This window comes from Anomaloglossus baeobatrachus, chromosome 4, assembly GCF_048569485.1.
Source record: "Anomaloglossus baeobatrachus isolate aAnoBae1 chromosome 4, aAnoBae1.hap1, whole genome shotgun sequence".
Classification (NCBI taxonomy): Eukaryota; Metazoa; Chordata; class Amphibia; order Anura; family Aromobatidae; genus Anomaloglossus; species Anomaloglossus baeobatrachus.
The window spans coordinates 110680046-110698151 of NC_134356.1; the positions used below are offsets into that span (position 1 = coordinate 110680046).

The following is an 18106-nucleotide window of genomic DNA, read 5'->3' on the forward strand; positions in this document are numbered from 1 at the left end:
ATCAAAATAGAGTAGAATGGCAAAAGTGCCCATAGTTACCTAAAGTGCTAGTGCAAGGGAACCGCTGTAACAGTCTATTCATACCAACGAAAAGACCCCAAGAATGGATCTAAGAACCATCAACGGGCGTTTCATGAGGATACTATTTCTTCTTCACGGGGGGACACATATGTATTTCCAATAGGGGACCCTACCATTCTCCCTTTAATTATATGACATTCCCCATGCCTCTAAGTAGTTGTTTTTAACATGTTTTTTACCACTGTTTGTGATCTTTTCTAATAAAATTGTAATTTGTTTGCACTAATACTCTGGTTCCTCCTGTGTTAGGACACAATATGGGCACAATACTACAGGGGACAATATGGCACATTACTACAGGTGACAATATGGGCACAATACTACAGGGGTCAATATGGGCACATTTCTATAGGGTACAATATGGGCACATTATCACAGGAGACAAAGATGGGCACATTACTACATGGGGGGGACAAGGATGGGCACATTACATTTTATTGGTATCTATTTTTATTTTTGAAATTTACCATTAGCTGATGCATTTTCCACCCGAGGCCTATACTCGAGCCAATAAGTCTTCCCAGTTTTTTGTGGTAAAATTAGTTCACTTGGCACTTACTCGGGTTACCTAATACTTAAGTATATACAGTAATTAACAAACATCTCTTGTCACATATTTACAACTAAAGTGTGATTTATTGTTTTATTCTAGGACAAACCAAAAGACAAAAAATCTTCTAATGAGGTTTGTATATAAAAAAGTATGAAATATTACATATTGATTGCGCTATACTCTCCATATAAATTAAGCACAGTGGTCCCTCAATTCCCATGGTCAGGTTTCAATACTTTTGCTATACATTGGTCTTTCCTGGGTATTAAGAAAAACAAAATGCAATATCACCAATCTAAGGGACATGTGATTGGCTGACAGATCTGTCCAGTCCCCATAGTCTTTCACTGGCCCCTTTATCCCAGAAACAAATGCATATACTGTGGACTGTACAGGACCCAGAAGAAGCTCCTTTCCCCAAGGTTGAAAGCAGTTTACCACCTCTAGTACCTATTCCTGAAATAATCTCTGTTAGTTTTCTCCTTATTTATCTTTAGTTTTTGTTATCTCACTTTGGGATAACTGTTCTAAGAACCATTTCTTAGTTTTCCATAGAGTTATGGTCTAAAACTGAAACATTTACATTCACTAAACTCACATTGGACTGGGCTGATCTTTAGTCTTACCTCATCTGTTACTTGTTTAAATGATTAAAGTGACCTGATATTTTTAAGAAAAGCTTGTGTTTTACTCTTATTGGAATTTAATAAAAAAACTCTCCATTTCTGCAAGTAGAAAACACGGGAGTATGATTGTACAGTAGAGCCTCATGGAAGTCTATAAGAATCATATTAAGTCTCTGTACACCGTAGACATGTAATAAAGCTGTAGTAGGCTTGTGTGCAAAAGTCTTAATCTCTTCATAACTCTACTAACACCGTGAAGTTACTTTTCAGTTCTATCATCTAATTTTATTAACAGCTTAAAATATAATCCATGGACAATTTTTTTTAAATTTGTTATCTCAGTTATTTATTGGAAGGTTCATTGCTTATAGCAAATACGTCTGATACTCAAAATGGTAAAACAAAGGTTGTTTTTTACATTTAGAATATCTGTTCTTATAATCATCTTCTGAACTCAACAACCCATGACAATTTGTCTAATGGCCACTTTACACATAGCGACATCGCTAGCGATGTCGCTGGTGAAAGCACCTGCCCCCGTCGGTTGTGCGTCACAGGCAAATCGCTGCCCGTGGCGCAGAACATCGCTAAGAACGGTCACACATACTTACTTGCTTAGCGACGTCGCTGTGGCCGGTGAACTGCCTCCTTTTTAAAGGGGCGGTTCGTTCGGCGTCACAGCGACGTCACTAAGCGGCCGCCCAATAGTAGTGGAGGGGTGGAGATGAGTGGGCAGAACATCTCGCCCACCTCCTTCCTTCCTCATTGCCGGCTGCCGCAGGTACGGTGATGTTCCTCATTCCTGTGGTGTCACACTTAGCGATGTGTGCTGCCGCAGGAACGACGAACAACCTGCGTCCTGCAACAGCAATGATAATTGGGAATAGAACGACGCATCAACGATCAACGATAAGTGTTGAGCAATTTTGATCGTTAACGGTCGTTTGTGCTTTTCAAAGGCAATGACGTTGCTAACGAGGCCAGATGTGCGTCACGAATTCCGTGATCCCAACGACATTTCGTTAGCGATGTTGTTGCGTGTAAAGTGGCCTTAATATTTGCCTTTTCTGTGAGCCACAATCTGGGCACTATGAATCAGATAAAAGGTTCATTTTGTTCACATTGATCTGATCTAAAATTGTAGTCTTTACAGTTTTTTCTTACATATATTTATCTTAACAAAAGTTGGAATATCTAAATTCTAAATTATTTTAAAAAATATGTTTTCTGCTATTTGCAAAAATTTACACGTGTAATCTACATATTTTGTTGTAGAAGGTTTCCAAAGATGACTCTTCCAAAGAGGTTAATTTCCTCAAGAGCCTCGTAGAAGTCAATGACACCATATTAAGTTTTTGTATGTTGTAGAGGATAGGATTAACAATGCCGTAAGTTTGCTCGTGCACGAGGACTTAATTACATATTATGACTTTTTTAACACATTGTAATTATTTTTGTGTTACATTCTTAATAGCCAAAATTATAATTTTTACACTTTTTCTTCAAAATGGTTATCTAAATAATTTTGCTAATATCTAAAATTTAAATTAATTATTCAAAAATATGAATTTCGCTACTTCATAATTACACTTCTGTAATCTCCATGTTTTGTCATAGAAAACTTCCAAAGAGGTTAGTTTCTGTAAAGATATTTATTGTATTGGAAGCACCATTAGTTATTGCAAAATCATCTGATACTCTAAATGGTAAAATTGTAAAATGAATGCAGTTTGATACAAAGATTCAAGAAGATATCAAGAAGTGGCAACAGCAGTGGGTATAACACAATAAAGGTTTAGCCTGGGTAGCTCTGGATTAAAACAAACCCTTGTTACCCTCTGTAAGTCCAGCGAATCCACTCATGTGCCATATGGTCAGCTATTTATTTGTATAGTTGCCATGAAAAGTTAGTTGGAGAGGCACGACATTTTCACAATCAGCGGATTATGGGGCTAGCTTTCAATTCCTTTGACAGTAATATTTTTTTATTATCTGTATTCTAAAAATTTCCTTAGATTTGAGGCCTAAAATAACTTTTCAAGAGCTGCTCTTTATAGAGATGACACAAAAGAGTGTAGAGTTAGAATTAAAAAGGTTAAAGTATTTGAACGACTTTGTTTTTAGTGAGATTTTGTTTTTTACTACACATTTAATTTTGATGGATAGAGATGAGAAGTCCCGAACTTTATATTTTTTTTCTCCATGTATCTAAAAGTAAAACTATACATGTTTGGTATCTATGAACTCATACTGACCTAAGGCATCATATTGTAAGGTCAGTGTTACTATATAGTGGACATGGTAAATAAAAAACCCCTATAACTATTGTGAAATTTGACCTTTTTTTGCAATTTCAGACAGAGTAGAGAGATTAAGAAGGGATTGTACCAGACAACCAGTAGTGGACAACCTGATTAAGTCTATGTACAGTACTTCTTCATGGTTTAATTCAATGGCACTAACTTTAAGATGCGAGTCACTATGCTATTGTAGGCGTTTTTTAATCACTTAATAAGTGTCATACAAATCCTATTGCGCTGTAACACTTCACTTTCTCAACAGCTAAAATTATATTCATTGCACTTTTAATTTTTCTTGGAATATATAAATTCTAAGTTAATCATTGTAATGTGTAACTTGTCGCATTTTACACATATAATCTCCATTTTTCTTGTAGGAAAATTCAAAAAAAGATGACTCTCCCCAAGAGGTTGGTTTCTGCAAACACATATAAGTCTACATGAAAATAGATGTCTATCAAAATGATCTGTCGTACAATTAATGCATGGTTTGAAATATCTATTTATGACATATAGATTCAGTGAGTGTCATCATAGTTTACATTAGCATAGTACAGTAAAGCTCTTGTCATACAGGAAACATTGTTATTAACTAAATAGCCACATACACCATTTTGTTTAATCCGGATTGGCACATAACTAAATGGGCCAATGGGATATGAGCACAAACTCCATAACAATTAGATAAAAACAGGAGGACAAGGAGTATAACATACAAGTAAATATATTTTAATGTCAAATAAATTGAATGTCAAAAAGACAACAGTATGTATCAAAATTTATATGTATAAAACTGAAAAGAGAGAGAAAGGAAACGCATATAATCTTATAAAGATGGCAAAGGTGTATATATACGTAGTATTGGGTCAGCAGGTGGACAGAAAGTTGTATAGAATTAGTGGATAAGTATAAGTCAAATCCTACATGAAAAAAACAAGATAGCCAGCACTAAATGTGCACTACTGCACAAAAAATTCCAAACTGTACTTATTAAAATTTTAGATTTTTTGCAAAAAATTGCAATTTCTTGAGCTGCCTCGCCACGTCATGGCAAATCTCATTGGGACAGTCCTAATCTAAAATACTTCTATATAAAATGTGCCATACGGCCTCACATATGAAAAGTAGAACTGTTTTTGGCAGCACTTACCTGGTATTTTTCAATCCCGTACCCATGACTAAATCATGGCTATGGGCAGGACAGGTCCTGATGGCTGAATGTGAACAGCCACCAATTGCAAAAATCAAGACAGGTGGAATACATCCCAAATTGGGGTGCACGGCAAGGTGAGGGTCAGCTACCGACCAATTCAATGAAATTTTTTTTGCCAAAAATCTCAAATTTTAATAATAAGTACAGTTTGGAATTTTTAGTGCAGTAGTGCACATTTAGCGCTGGCTATCTTGTTTTCTTCATCAGATCCTACATACTGTACATTATTATTATTAAAGTGCACGTGTATATATAATGGCTAAATGCCTAAACCAACTACAGAAAATCCTGTGCAGCGACAAGACCAAACAGTTAGTGGTGGTTCAGTATACTGTATATCAATTAATTAATGCATTGTCTATAAATTGCCTGTGCAGTTCATATCCTGAACCAACCACATAGCTTCAAAGTCGCTCAGGGAATATTCCCATACAATCCACCTCTACCCACAACATAACTAAAAACCCCTATCAATGTTTCGCTTTCTTGGTGTTATATATGCCAAATAGTGAAGACAGCTTAATCAGGGGGATACATCTGTGCTGTATACAATCAGGGAGTTTTTATGTGCAAGTAGCACAGTCATTAATGGCCGCAGTTGTACATGCGGCACCTGTGTACTCCAGTATAAGAACTCCTATTAAGCTGCTTGTACGGCACATGCACATATCAGTGAGGCCAGAAAGGAAGGCGTCGGAAATCTGAGTGAAACGGCGCTTGCATGGGTTACGGGACGCGTCACCCAGGAAGTCACGCATGCGTACACACACCCATAAGGACTCTAGGCACCGCAGCTGATCTGGTAGTCAGTGGTATGCAGACACGCACCTTGGCTGATAGGAACAGCTAGGGATAGTCTGGTAACTATCAATATTGTGGTGATAAGATGGATCTGCATTACATACAGACTAAGGTCCCTATTAAGGTCCAGTCACACTAAGCAACTTACCAGCGATCCCAACAACGATAGGGATCGCTGGTAAGTTGCTAGGAGGTTACTGGTGAGATGTCACACTGCGACGCTCCAGCGATCCCACCAGCAACCTGACCTGGCAGGGATCGCTGGAGCGTCACTACACGAGTTGCTGGTGAGCTCACCAGCAACCAGTGACCAGCCCCCAGCGCCGCGTGGAAGATGCTGTGCTTGGTAACTAAGGTAAATATCGGGTAACCAACCCGATATTTACCTTGGTTACCAGTGCACGCAGCTACACGTGCAGAGAGCAGGGAGCAGCGCACACTGAGCGCTGGCTCCCTGCTCTCCTAGTTACAGCACACATCGGGTTAATTACCCGATGTGTACTGCAGCTAAATGTGCACAGAGCAGGGAGCAGCGCACAATGCTTAGCGCTGGCTCCCTGCTCTCCTAGTTACAGCACACATCGGGTTAATTACCCGATGTGTGCTGCAGCTAAATGTGCACAGAGCAGGGAGCAGCGCACAATGCTTAGCGCTGGCTCCCTGCTCTCCTAGCTACAGCACACATCGGGTTAATTAACCCGATGTGTCCTGCAGCTACATGTGCACAGAGCAGGAGCCGGCACTGACAGTGAGAGCGGCGGAGGCTGGTAACAAAGGTAAATATCGGGTAACCAAGGACAGGGCTTCTTGGTTACCCGATGTTTACATTGGTTACCAGCCTCCGCAGAAGCCGGCTCCTGCTGCCTGCACATTTAGTTGTTGCTGTCTCGCTGTCACACACAGCGATCTGTGCTTCACAGCGGGACAGCAACAACTAAAAAATGGCCCAGGACATTCAGCAACAACCAACGACCTCACAGCAGGGGCCAGGTTGTTGCTGGATGTCACACACAGCAACATCGCTAGCAACGTCACAAAAGTTGTTCGTTAGCAGCGATGTTGCTAGCGATGTTGCTAGCGATGTTGCTTAGTGTGACGGGGCCTTTAGAATGCCCTCTGTTTACATAAAGTAATAACGTACAATGGTACATAATGATAATTTACAATAGAAAGTTATATCACTGCGTTATAGAAATCTTCAAAGATGCAGCAGGGCGGACCACAAAAGGGAAAAGTTATTGAACATGAAGGTATTGTCGATCCATTTCATCCAGGCGCCAGATGGTACATAGCATATTTGCCCCATAGTCAGCACAGACAAATAACAAAACATGGATAGCCGTCTGTAAAGCCAAAAGTATATGCATAAGAAATAGGGACAGAGCACAAACATTTAAAATGACAATGAGTATTTACAGAATTAAAACAAGCAAATAGCAAACATAGTCACTATAATCCAGGATCGGAATAAAGGATCTCACAAGAAGGGGGCAAAGCTCAGCGACTCATTGAGCCCTTTAAGAACAAGATTATCAAGGGTGGCGATCCATTTAGACTCAGTGTGCCAGTTTCTTTTGTAGGTAACCACCCCTGATACCCCTAATGACGACATCAATCCAGTAAAACTTCAGACTTGTAGAATAACAGTCATGATGGAGTTTAAAGTGTCTGGGCACTCTTTTCAAGAGGGTGATGTCGTCCACGGCTTTAGCAGATTTAATGTCACTAATGTGCTCTTTGACTCTAATGCGGAACTCACAGGATGTAAGGCCCACATAGGTCCGGGAGCAAGGGCAAGTGGCCGAGTAAACAAGGAAGGTGGTAGTGCATGAAATATAGTGTCTAATATTATAGGTTCTACCATTACGCAACACAAATGTAGTGCACCCAGATATGTTCCTGCATGCCAAACAATGGCCACACGGGTAACAACCCCTATAACTATGGGAAAATTGCACTTTTTTTTTGCAATTTCAGACAGAGTAGAGATATTAAGAAGGGATTGTACCAGACAACCAGTAGTGGACAACCAGAAAAACATAGAGTCAAAATCCATAGTAATCCAATGTAAATAAATTATATTCAACACAGTTAAGACATATAAAAGACAACAACATGTAATCAAGGGGAAAATTAAGGTGCAGAAAGAAATGGATTACATCTACCCTGAGGCCATAGTAAGGAAAGGGTGTTCAGCATGGATCAAATGAAGTATACGTATCACTGTAAAAATAATGCACTGTACCCAATACTGACTGTACTCAAAAAATGTTTTTTATATTATAAATATAAAATTTATATAAATATTGCACTATGCCCAATGTGCCATACACTTTTTTGTAGAAAAATTATCTTATTTAGTACCCAGATAAAAGTGTTAATATCAATTGCCACAGAAAAAAAGGACAAAATATTACTAAGCCAGCAATAAGTATTACCACCAACATGGTTTTCTAAAGTGAAACAACACAGTAGAAAAACTATTTCCTGCAGTATGTGTCCAAGGCCCCTAGAGGGCAGCACAGTACACAAAATAACACTTTTAACAGTGTGAAAAAAGATCATGGGCCCCGAGGAAGACCAATGTGAAACGTGCGTCGGGGCCGGTTCTGGGTTACATTCTCTAAGGCAGAATAATATGGGCAAGAAGGATCTTTTTTCATGCTGTTAAAAGTGTTATTTTGTGTACTGTGCTGCTCTCTACTGGCCTTAGACCCACACTGCAGGCTATAATATTTTTACTGTGTATTTTGCACTTTTTTCTGTGGCAATTGCATATTAATATTTTTATTTGGGTACAAAATAAAAGACTATTTCTACAGAAAAGTATATGGCACATTGGGCACAGTGCAATATTTATATAGAGATACATTTTATATTTATAATATCAAAACAATTATTTGAGTACAGTCAGTATTGGGTACAGCGTAACATTTTTACAGTAATACGTATACTTCATTTGATCCATGCTGAACACCCTTTCCTTACTATGGCCTCATGGTAGATGTAATCCATTTCTTTTTGCACCTTAACTTTCCCCTTGATTAATATTGTTGTCTTTTATATGTATATCTTAACTTTGTTGAATAAAATGAATTTACTTTTGATTACTATGGACTTTGACTCCATATTTTTCTGTATTTTAGTTGTCTAGGAGTTTTCCCATTATGGGATGTTTGATTATGGTTTCTTGGATGATACTGATTCTACTGTTTGAGTCTATGTACAGTACTTCTTGATGGTTTAATTCCACGCTAATACCTTTAAGGTGCGAGTCACTACGCTATTGTAGATATTATTTTAATCACTTAATAAGTGTCATACAAATACTTTTTCGCTGTAACACTTCACTTTCTCAACAGTTACAATTGTATTCATTGCACTTTTAAGTTTTGTTGGAATATATAAAATCTAAGTTAATTATTCTAATGTGTAACTTGTCCTATTTTACACATTTAATCTTCATTTTTCTTATAGAAAAATTCCAAAAAGGATGACTCTCCCCAAGAGGTTGGTTTCTTCAAATACACATAAGTCTACATAAAAATAGACCTCTGTCAAAATGATCTGTAGTATATTTAATGTAGGATTTGAAATAGCTATTTATGGCATATAGATTCAGTGAGTGTCATCATGGTCTAGAATAGCATCGTACAGTAAAGTTCTTGTCATACAGGACACATATTGGGAAGATATTGCAGCACTTTATCCTGTGGATTTACAGTACACTTTACTCATTGCAATGCACAGTATATTCAACCCACATGAAAAAGCAGTAAGGTTTTGCTTACACAGAAAATTTTTAAATGTTGATTTTTTTAGCACCAAAAAATATTGTAACAACAACTTAGCATGAACATAACCTTAATGTTTTCTATAACTATAAAACAAAGATATGGACCGCACATCCAAAATAATACATTGATCTAGTGACTGAGCAAACATTTCCAAAAATGATCATAGTTTCATAGTTTTATTGTTGAAGGTAAACTTAAGTCTATTGAGTTCAACCTATAACCTAACACGTTGATCTATGGGGAAGACAGTAAGCCCCATATTAGGGGTAAAATTCCTTCCCAACTCCACATACAATAATCACACTAGTTCCCGAGGTTAATGCCGAATTACAGAATCTAGTGCACATAACCAGTAATATTATATTTTCAAGAAAAGCATCCAGGCCTCTCTTGAATTTTAATAGTGAATTATCCATTACAACATCTTGTGAGAGAGTTCCATAGTCTCACTGCTCTTACAGTAAATAATCTGCATCTGTGATTATGATTAAACCTGCTTTCATCCAAACATAGAGGATGCTCCGTTATCCCAGTCACAGGTCTGGGTATAGAAAGATCATTAGAAAGGTCACTGTACATGTAGCACCCATGAGACACTCAGGGCACTACAGGGAACTGCATCCTCACGGGAATGCAGGGCCTACCCCCTGGGACCTGGAACACCAGTGCCAGCAACACCTAAACACACCAAAATCCTAGTTACCACTCCACACCAGGGGTACTTGGTTAGTCAGATACAAGGGGATGGCCACCTAGAGGGCAGAGCCAGACCAGAGGACTAGACAACCTGGTGGGAGGGGACAGCAGACAGTCTGAGTAGGAAGTGAAAGAGGAAAGACGTGCCTAGAGCTGGGTAGTGTAACAGTGGCTCGGGGGCACAGGAGAGTGAACACCAGGGCAGGTACACCTGAGTATCGCTGGGGCCAAAGCACGCACAGGGCACAGGGCCCTAGGTCAGGCGACAGTTTCAGATGGCCTGGTAAATACCTGCACAGTGAGGTGACCTTTACAGACCTCACTGACCCACAAATCCAGGGGCATCAGCAGTAAAGCAAGGATCATGGTTTGGGGCACAGACCAGCCCTACAGGGTCCACACTGCCCACCGTACAGAGAAGGAGACTTCCACTGAAAAAGGACAGTCGGGCCCCAAACGCTCCATGCTATGGGGACCCAACCACACTGAGAGTTCCTGGTACAGAGCAACTGAGTCATCAACTGGCACTGGAAATATAGGGACCTGAACCAGCCATCCAAGGGTCCAGAATGAGTAGAGACTGTTAACTACAACCCACGGTGTGGTCTCCCTTATTACTCCATAATACATCTCCCATCTCCCAGACTCAGCCCTACCTGCGGAGGGCCTACCACCACAGCTGCTATTACCACCAGCCCTGGGATAATCAACTCAGCAGCGGCGGTTCCACCATCTTAACCGCAACCTGAAGGTGGCGTCCCACAAATGACTTTAATCTCCCCTGTAAATACTCCCCATTAAAAAGCACCCAGGGCACGGGACTGGGCAATGGCCACCAAAGTGACATTCCCCAGTGATACACTGCCCAGGACCGAGTACCCCATTCCCTTGGCGACACATACAGTTATAGTATAATGTAGTATAGTAGTATCTGCTACAGTTTTCCAAACTGAATAACCTCAAATTTAATAACCTTTCTTAGTACTGCAGGCCACTCATTCTTTTAATAACCTTTGTTGCTTTATTGCTCCTGTCTGCACCTGCTCTGATTCAGCTACGTCCTTCTTATACACAGGAGGCCAAACACAGTATTCTAAGTGTGGTCGCACTAGTTTCTTGTTTAGGCCTCCAACACACATCCGTTAAAAACACGCACGTGCTGCGAGACACGTATTTTCCCTGCGTGTTGCATGTGGTAAATGCGTGTCTCGGGTACGTGCGGTCCACGTGTGTCCTCTGTGTGCTATCCGCGATAGCACATAGAGAAGCGGTAATTTGCATACTCACGTGGTCCACGCTGCTGTCCAGGGTTCTCATCTTCGTCTCCAGCCCCGCCCACTCCCCGCTGACGCTGCTTCCAGCCGCGTGGAGGGGCGGAGATTAGCGCCCGTGGCAGCACGCCCACCTCCTTTACACGCTCATAATCAGCGGTGGCCGGCAGGCACATTTTGCAGCGGAAGAATCTGCGGGGCTGGTGGAGGTGAGTATGTGTTTTTTTCATTTTTAAATTAATGACACGTGTTCTCCGGCGCGTGTCACACGGAACCGCATTCACACTACATCCGTGTGGTACGAGTGCGGGCCTTGTGACACCCGTGCTGCCGGAGAATACGTGGACATGTTAGCGTGAGAAAATCACGGATGCACCTAAGTACGGAACGGACACGCGTTCCGTTCCAAAATACTTACGTGTGTCCAAACAATAATGAAAACATAGGTCCATGTGTTTTCATGCCGCCGGTACGTGAAAAAACTGCCAAACACGTACCGGCGGCACGGATGTGTGTCTTAGGCCTTAGAGGCAAACCTATATTATTTTCATGAGCATCTATGCCTCTTTTAATGCATCCCATTATTTAGTTCCCCTCGGTAGCAGTTGCCCGACACTGATCATTAAAGTTAAGTTTGCCGTCTACCCATACACCCACGTCTTTTTCAGTGACATTTTTACCCATTCTTTTACAATAAAGTGCTTAACTATACATTGTCTTTTCTCTGCCCAAGTGCATGACCTAAAGGGGGCTTTACACGCTGCGACATTGCTAGCGATGTTGCGAGCGATAGCACCCGCCCTCCTCGTATGTGCGACTTGTGGTGATCGCTGCCGTAGCGAACAATATCGTTACGGCAGCGTCACACACACATACCTGTTCAGCAACGTTGCTGTGGCCGCCGGATAATCCCTCCTTCAAGGGGGAGGTGCGTTCGCCGTCACAGCGGCGTCAAAGCGGCATCACAAAACGGCCACCCAATAGAAGAGGAGGGGAGGAGATGAGCGGCCGGAACATGCCGCCCACCTCCTTCCTTTCTTCTTTTTTGGTGGACGCAGGTAGGGTGATGTTCGTTGTTTCTGTTGTGTCACACACAGCGATGTGTGGTGTCGCAGGAATGACGAACAACCAGCGGCATGCACCACCAACGATATTATGAAAACGAGTGACGTGCCAATGATCAACGATATTTGCCGTTTTTGCGATCGTTGATATTCCCTCCTGTCACACGCTGCAATGTCGCTAACGACGCCGGATGTGCGTCACAAACACCGTGACCCCGACGATATATCATTAGCGATGTCGCAGCGTGTAAAGCCCCCTTTACATTTATCCACATTAAACTTTAATTGCCATTTCTCAGCCCAAGCCTCCAGTTTACATAAACTATTTTGTTATATTAAATTTTGCTGCTTTGTATTGATTTATTTGATAAGTTTAATGTCATTTTCAAATATTGATATTCTACTCTGTATGCCTGCTACAAGGTTATTAATAAATATGTTAAAAAGAAGAGGGCCCAATACTGATCCCTTTGAGACCACACTGTTAACTGTGACCCAGTCCGAATGTGTTCCATTAATAACCACCCTTCTTTCCTATCACTGAGCCACTTCTTAACCCGGTTACACATATTTTCACCTATTCCCATTAATTTCATTTTATGTACCAACCTTTTGTGTGGCTCGATATCAAACGCCTTTGAAAATCAAATTGGTTAACATCCACTGCATTTCCCTTATCCAGTCTGGAACTTACCAGCTTATAGAAGCTGATCAGAAAATTTTGACAGGACTGATCCCTCATAAACTCATTTTGATACTGGATAGTGAGATTATTCTTCTTGAGATACTCCAGGATAGTATCTCTTAGGAAACCCTCAAAGATTTCACCCACAGTAGAGGTTTAACTTATCAGCCTATAATTTCTATTCTTAGATTTTGTCCCCTCTTAGAATATTGGCCCCACATTTGCTATGCGCCAGTCATGAGGTAGAGTTCCAGTTAGTATGGAATCTGTGAAGATTAAAAATAATGGTCTGTCTTTCACCATATTTAATTCCTGCAGTACTCGGGGGGTGTATGCCATCTGGGCCTGGGGATTTATCTACTTTACTGATTTTGAGGTGGTGCTGTATGTCCTAATGGGTTAAGCACATGAGATTTAATGGGGAACTTATGGTATCACTGATCATGTCATCTGTCATGGGATTTTCTTGTATAAATACTGTAGAAAAATAAAAGGCGTTTAGCAGATTGGCCTTTCCTTCATCCTCTTCTATCATTTCACCCAGGCTGTTTTTGAGGGGGGCAACACTATCATTTTTTAAGTTCCTTACTTTTCATGTAGTTGGACAATATTTTTGGATTATTTTTACTTTCTCTGGCAATGAGTCTCTCTGTTTCAATCTTTGCTGCCTTGATTTGCTTTTTACACAATTTATTTTATTTCCTTTAGTTATTTAATGCCTCCTCACTACCCTCTTTCTTTAATTCTCTAAACACTTTACTTTTGTCATTTATTGCGCCCCTTACAGTTCTATTTAGCTGTAGTGGCTTCCTCCTATTTCTAGCTTGTTTATTCCCATAGTGTATATATTGTGCACTGGTCCTACTCAGGATTCTTTAAGTGTCCCATTTGTTTTGTGCACTTTTATTTCTCAGGACATTGTCCCAGTTTATAGCACTAAGTTCATCTCTTATACTTTGGAAATTCACCTTCCTGAAATCTAGTGTCCTTGTTGCACCTCCACCATACACCTTATTTAAGAATACATTAAAACTTTTTATTTTCTGATCACTATTACTCAAGTGACCCCCAACCCGTATACTTGTTGGGTCCTGAACCAGTTGTGAAATGTAATTGTCTTTTATTGTTGTCAAAAACCTGATCCTTTACTGGAACTGCAGGTTTCTGCTCCCAGATTTCTATCAGGGTAGTTGACGTCCCCATGATAATGACTTTCCCCTGATTCCCTACCTCAGCTATTTGCATTATGAGAATATTTTCTGCCGCTTCCATTATACATGGAGATTCATAACAAATACTTATAGGTATTTTCTTATTCTTTCTCTCTCCTGTTATCAGCACCAACAGAGACTCTACATTTTCATTATCCTCACGTATACAGTATTATCACTTACGATGGGCTTTAGAGACGATCTTTTATATTAACACACGCTTATTTGTACGGTCATTCCTGAACAGATTCTATCCCTGTAAATTAACATCCCAGTCATACAGTAGCTCTCATCCAGCCAGGTCTCCGTTTTCCCCACCATATCATAATTTTTTTACCAATATGAATTATAATTCCTCCATCTTGTTGGTGAGGCTTCTGGCATTAGTGTACATGAACTATATGTATCATCTCTGTACCTCTATTCTTGCTTAGTGTATTGACTGTCCTCACCCCGCCCCCATGCCACCCCAATTTCATTACTTATGCCCAGGTCACTGTCTACACTATCTTTACCTTCTGTGCAGTAAATGCCCTCTCTCAGTCTCTGGGGTAATGCTGCTACCTCTGCTGGTGCGCTGTAATTTTTGCAGTGGTTGATGCATGGTGGCACAACTTTTAGTTCAGTGATCCACTGAGAGTTACTCCTTGACATTGTAGTGGGTTTCCGACAGTCTGATCAAAATGTTAAACTAAGAACCTTATGATGGAGAGTTTGGGGTTTCTGGAGCACTGGGCCATCTTCTCTGTTGGTTTCAGGTTCTACGCTAGGGATGGGCTACACCTCCATATGGAGGGTGCAGCTATGATGGGGGAGAAATGGCTAAAATTAGGAACTGGCCATCATTAATAAAGTAGTGGACAACCTCTTTAAGATTGCTATTCAGAAGGACATGTGTTTCATAATAATCTTTTAGTATATACAGGCTATCATCAGATGAATGAGAAAATCACTATTCTATCAGGTGAAATAATCTTTAGTGCAGCACAAGAGACGATCGTCCTCAGTGGTACATCATCCTGTGTACAATGCACATATAAATAATTACCATATTCTGAAAAGACACTACAGCGTAGAGGATAACACCAGTAGAGTTAAGGTCCAGTCACGCTAAGCAACTTACCAGCGATCCCAACAACGATAGGGATCGCTGGTAAGTTGCTAGGAGGTTGCTGGTGAGATGTCACACTGCAACGCTCCAGCGATCCCACCAGCAACCTGACCTGGCAGGGATCGCTGGAGCGTGGCTACACAAGTTGCTGGTGAGCTCACCAGCAACCAGTGACAAGCCCCCAGCGCAGCGTGGAAGATGCTGCGCTTGGTAACTAAGGTAAATATCGGGTAACCAACCCGATATTTATCTTGGTTACCACTGCACGGAGCTACACGTGCAGAGAGCAGGGAGCAGCGAACACTGAGCGCTGGCTCCCTGCTCTCCTAGTTACAGCACACATCAGGTTAATTACAGGATGTGTGCTGCAGCTACATGTGCACAGAGCAGGGAGCAGCGCACACTGCTTAGCGCTGGCTCCCTGCTCTCCTAGTTACAGCACACATGGGGTTAATTAACCCGATGTGTGCTGCAGCTAAATGTGCACAGAGCAGGGAGCAGCGCACACTGAGCGCTGGCTCCTTGCTCTCCTAGTTACAGCACACATCGGGTTAATTTCCCGATGTGTGCTGTAGCTACATGTGCACAGAGCAGGGAGCAGCGCACACTGCTTAGCGCTGGCTCCCTGCTCTCCTAGTTACAGCACACATGGGGTTAATTTCCCGATGTGTGCTGTAGCTACATGTGCACACAGCAGGAGCCGGCGCTGACAGTGAGAGCAGCGGAGGCTGGTATCAAAGGTAAATATCGGGTAACCAAGGACAGGGCTTCTTGGTTACCCGATGTTTACATTGGTTACCAGCCTCCGCAGAAGCCGGCTCCTGCTGCCTGCACGTTTAGTTGTTGCTGTCTCGCTGTCACATACAGCGATCTGTGCTTCACAGCAGGACAGCAACAACTAAAAAATGGCCCAGGACACTCAGCAACAACCAACGACCTCACAGCAGGGGCCAGGTTGTTGCTGGATGTCACACACAGCAACATCGCTAGCAACGTCACAAAAGTTGTTCGTTAGCAGCGATGTTGCTAGCGATGTTGCTTAGTGTGACGGGGCCTTTACCTTTCATGTTTTAGACTACACTATCATGTATTACCTCTACTTCTGCAGAGATAGTGTTACTGACAGCTTCTGTTTAAGTTTATACCACCTATTATATAACATTCCTTCTGTAAAGAATTTGTGCCTTAATTTTGGCCCATGCTGCATGTTAAACCACCCCCCTTTCTGCTCACCAAAGCAATACCCCTTGTCAGACAAGAGGCACAAAGTGTCCAAAACATAAAAAAAAATGGAAAAAGTAATAAAAGAGTTTTTCTGCAGGAAATTGCTCCAGAATTATGAAGCATTTAGCTTGATAAATCTCCAGTGCCTTTTTCTCTCTTGAAACAAGGCTTTTTTGCTCCTTCATTTTATATATATATATATGTATGTATGTGTGTATATATATATATATATATATATATATATATATATATATATATATATATATATATATATATATATATATATATATATATATATATATATGTATATACAGTCATGGCCAAAAGTTTTGAGAATTAAACCAAATTTATATTTTCACATGATCTGTTGCCCTCTGGTTTTTAATTGTGTTTGTCTGATGTTTACATCACATACAGAAATATAATCGCAATCATATTATGAGTACCAAAAGGTTATATTGACAGTTAGAATTAGTTAATGCAGTTAAGTCAATATTTGCAGTGTTGACCCTTCTTCTTCAGGACCTCTGCAATTCTCCCTGGCATGCTCTCAATCAACTTCTGGATGAAATCCTGACTGATAGCTGTCCATTCTTGCATAAGCAATGCTTGCATTTTGCCAGAATTTGTTGGGTTTTTGTTTGTCCACCCGTCTCTTGATGATTGCCCACAAGTTCTCAATAGGATTAAGATCTGGGGAGTTTCCAGGCCATGGACCCAAAATCTCTATGTTTTGTTCCATGAGCCATTTAGTGATCACCTTTGCTTTATGGCAAGGTGCTCCATCATGCTGGAAAAGGCATTGTTGGGCGCCAAACTGCTCTTGGACAGTTGGGAGAAGTTGCTCTTGGAGGACATTCTGGTACCATTCTTTATTCATGGCTGTGTTTTTAGGCAAGACTGTGAGTGAGCCGATTCCCTTGGCTGAGAAGCAACCCCACACATGAATCGTTTCAGGATGCTTAACAGTTGGCATGAGACAAGACTGGTGGTAGCGCTCACCTCTTCTTCTCCTACTATGCTGTTTTCCAGATGTCCCAAACAATCGAAAAGGGGATTCATCTGAGAAAATGACTTTACCCCAGTCCTCAGCAGTCCACTCCCTGTACCTTTTGCAGAATATCAGTCGGTCCCTGATGTTTTTTCTGGAGAGAAGTGGCTTCTTTGCTGCCCTCCTTGAAACCAGGCCTTGTTCAAAGAGTCTCCGCCTCACAGTGCATGCAGAAGCACTCACACCAGCCTGCTGCCATTGCTGAGCTAGCTTGGCACTGCTGGTAGTCCGATCCCGCAGCTGAAACAGTTTTAAGATACAGTCCTGGCGTTTGCTGGTCCTTCTTGTGCGCCCTGGAGCCTCTTTTGCAACAATGGAAGCACTCTCCTTGAAGTTCTTGATGATTCGATAGATTGTTGACTGAGGTGCAATCTTTGTAGCTGCGATACTCTTCCCTGTTAGGCCATTTTTGTGCAGAGCAA

General features: G+C 41.2%; 1 protein-coding gene across 1 annotated transcript in view; it reads left to right on the top strand.

Annotated features, from left to right (window-relative positions):
• Positions 1–18106, top strand: part of LOC142302326 (uncharacterized) — a 306787-nt gene that overhangs the window by 270397 nt on the left and 18284 nt on the right. Inside the window, exons 33-35 of the mRNA XM_075343388.1 lie at positions 734–766; positions 3938–3970; positions 9052–9084. Coding sequence (XP_075199503.1) covers positions 734–766; positions 3938–3970; positions 9052–9084 — 99 coding nt within the window. The remainder of the gene's footprint in view (positions 1–733; positions 767–3937; positions 3971–9051; positions 9085–18106) is intronic.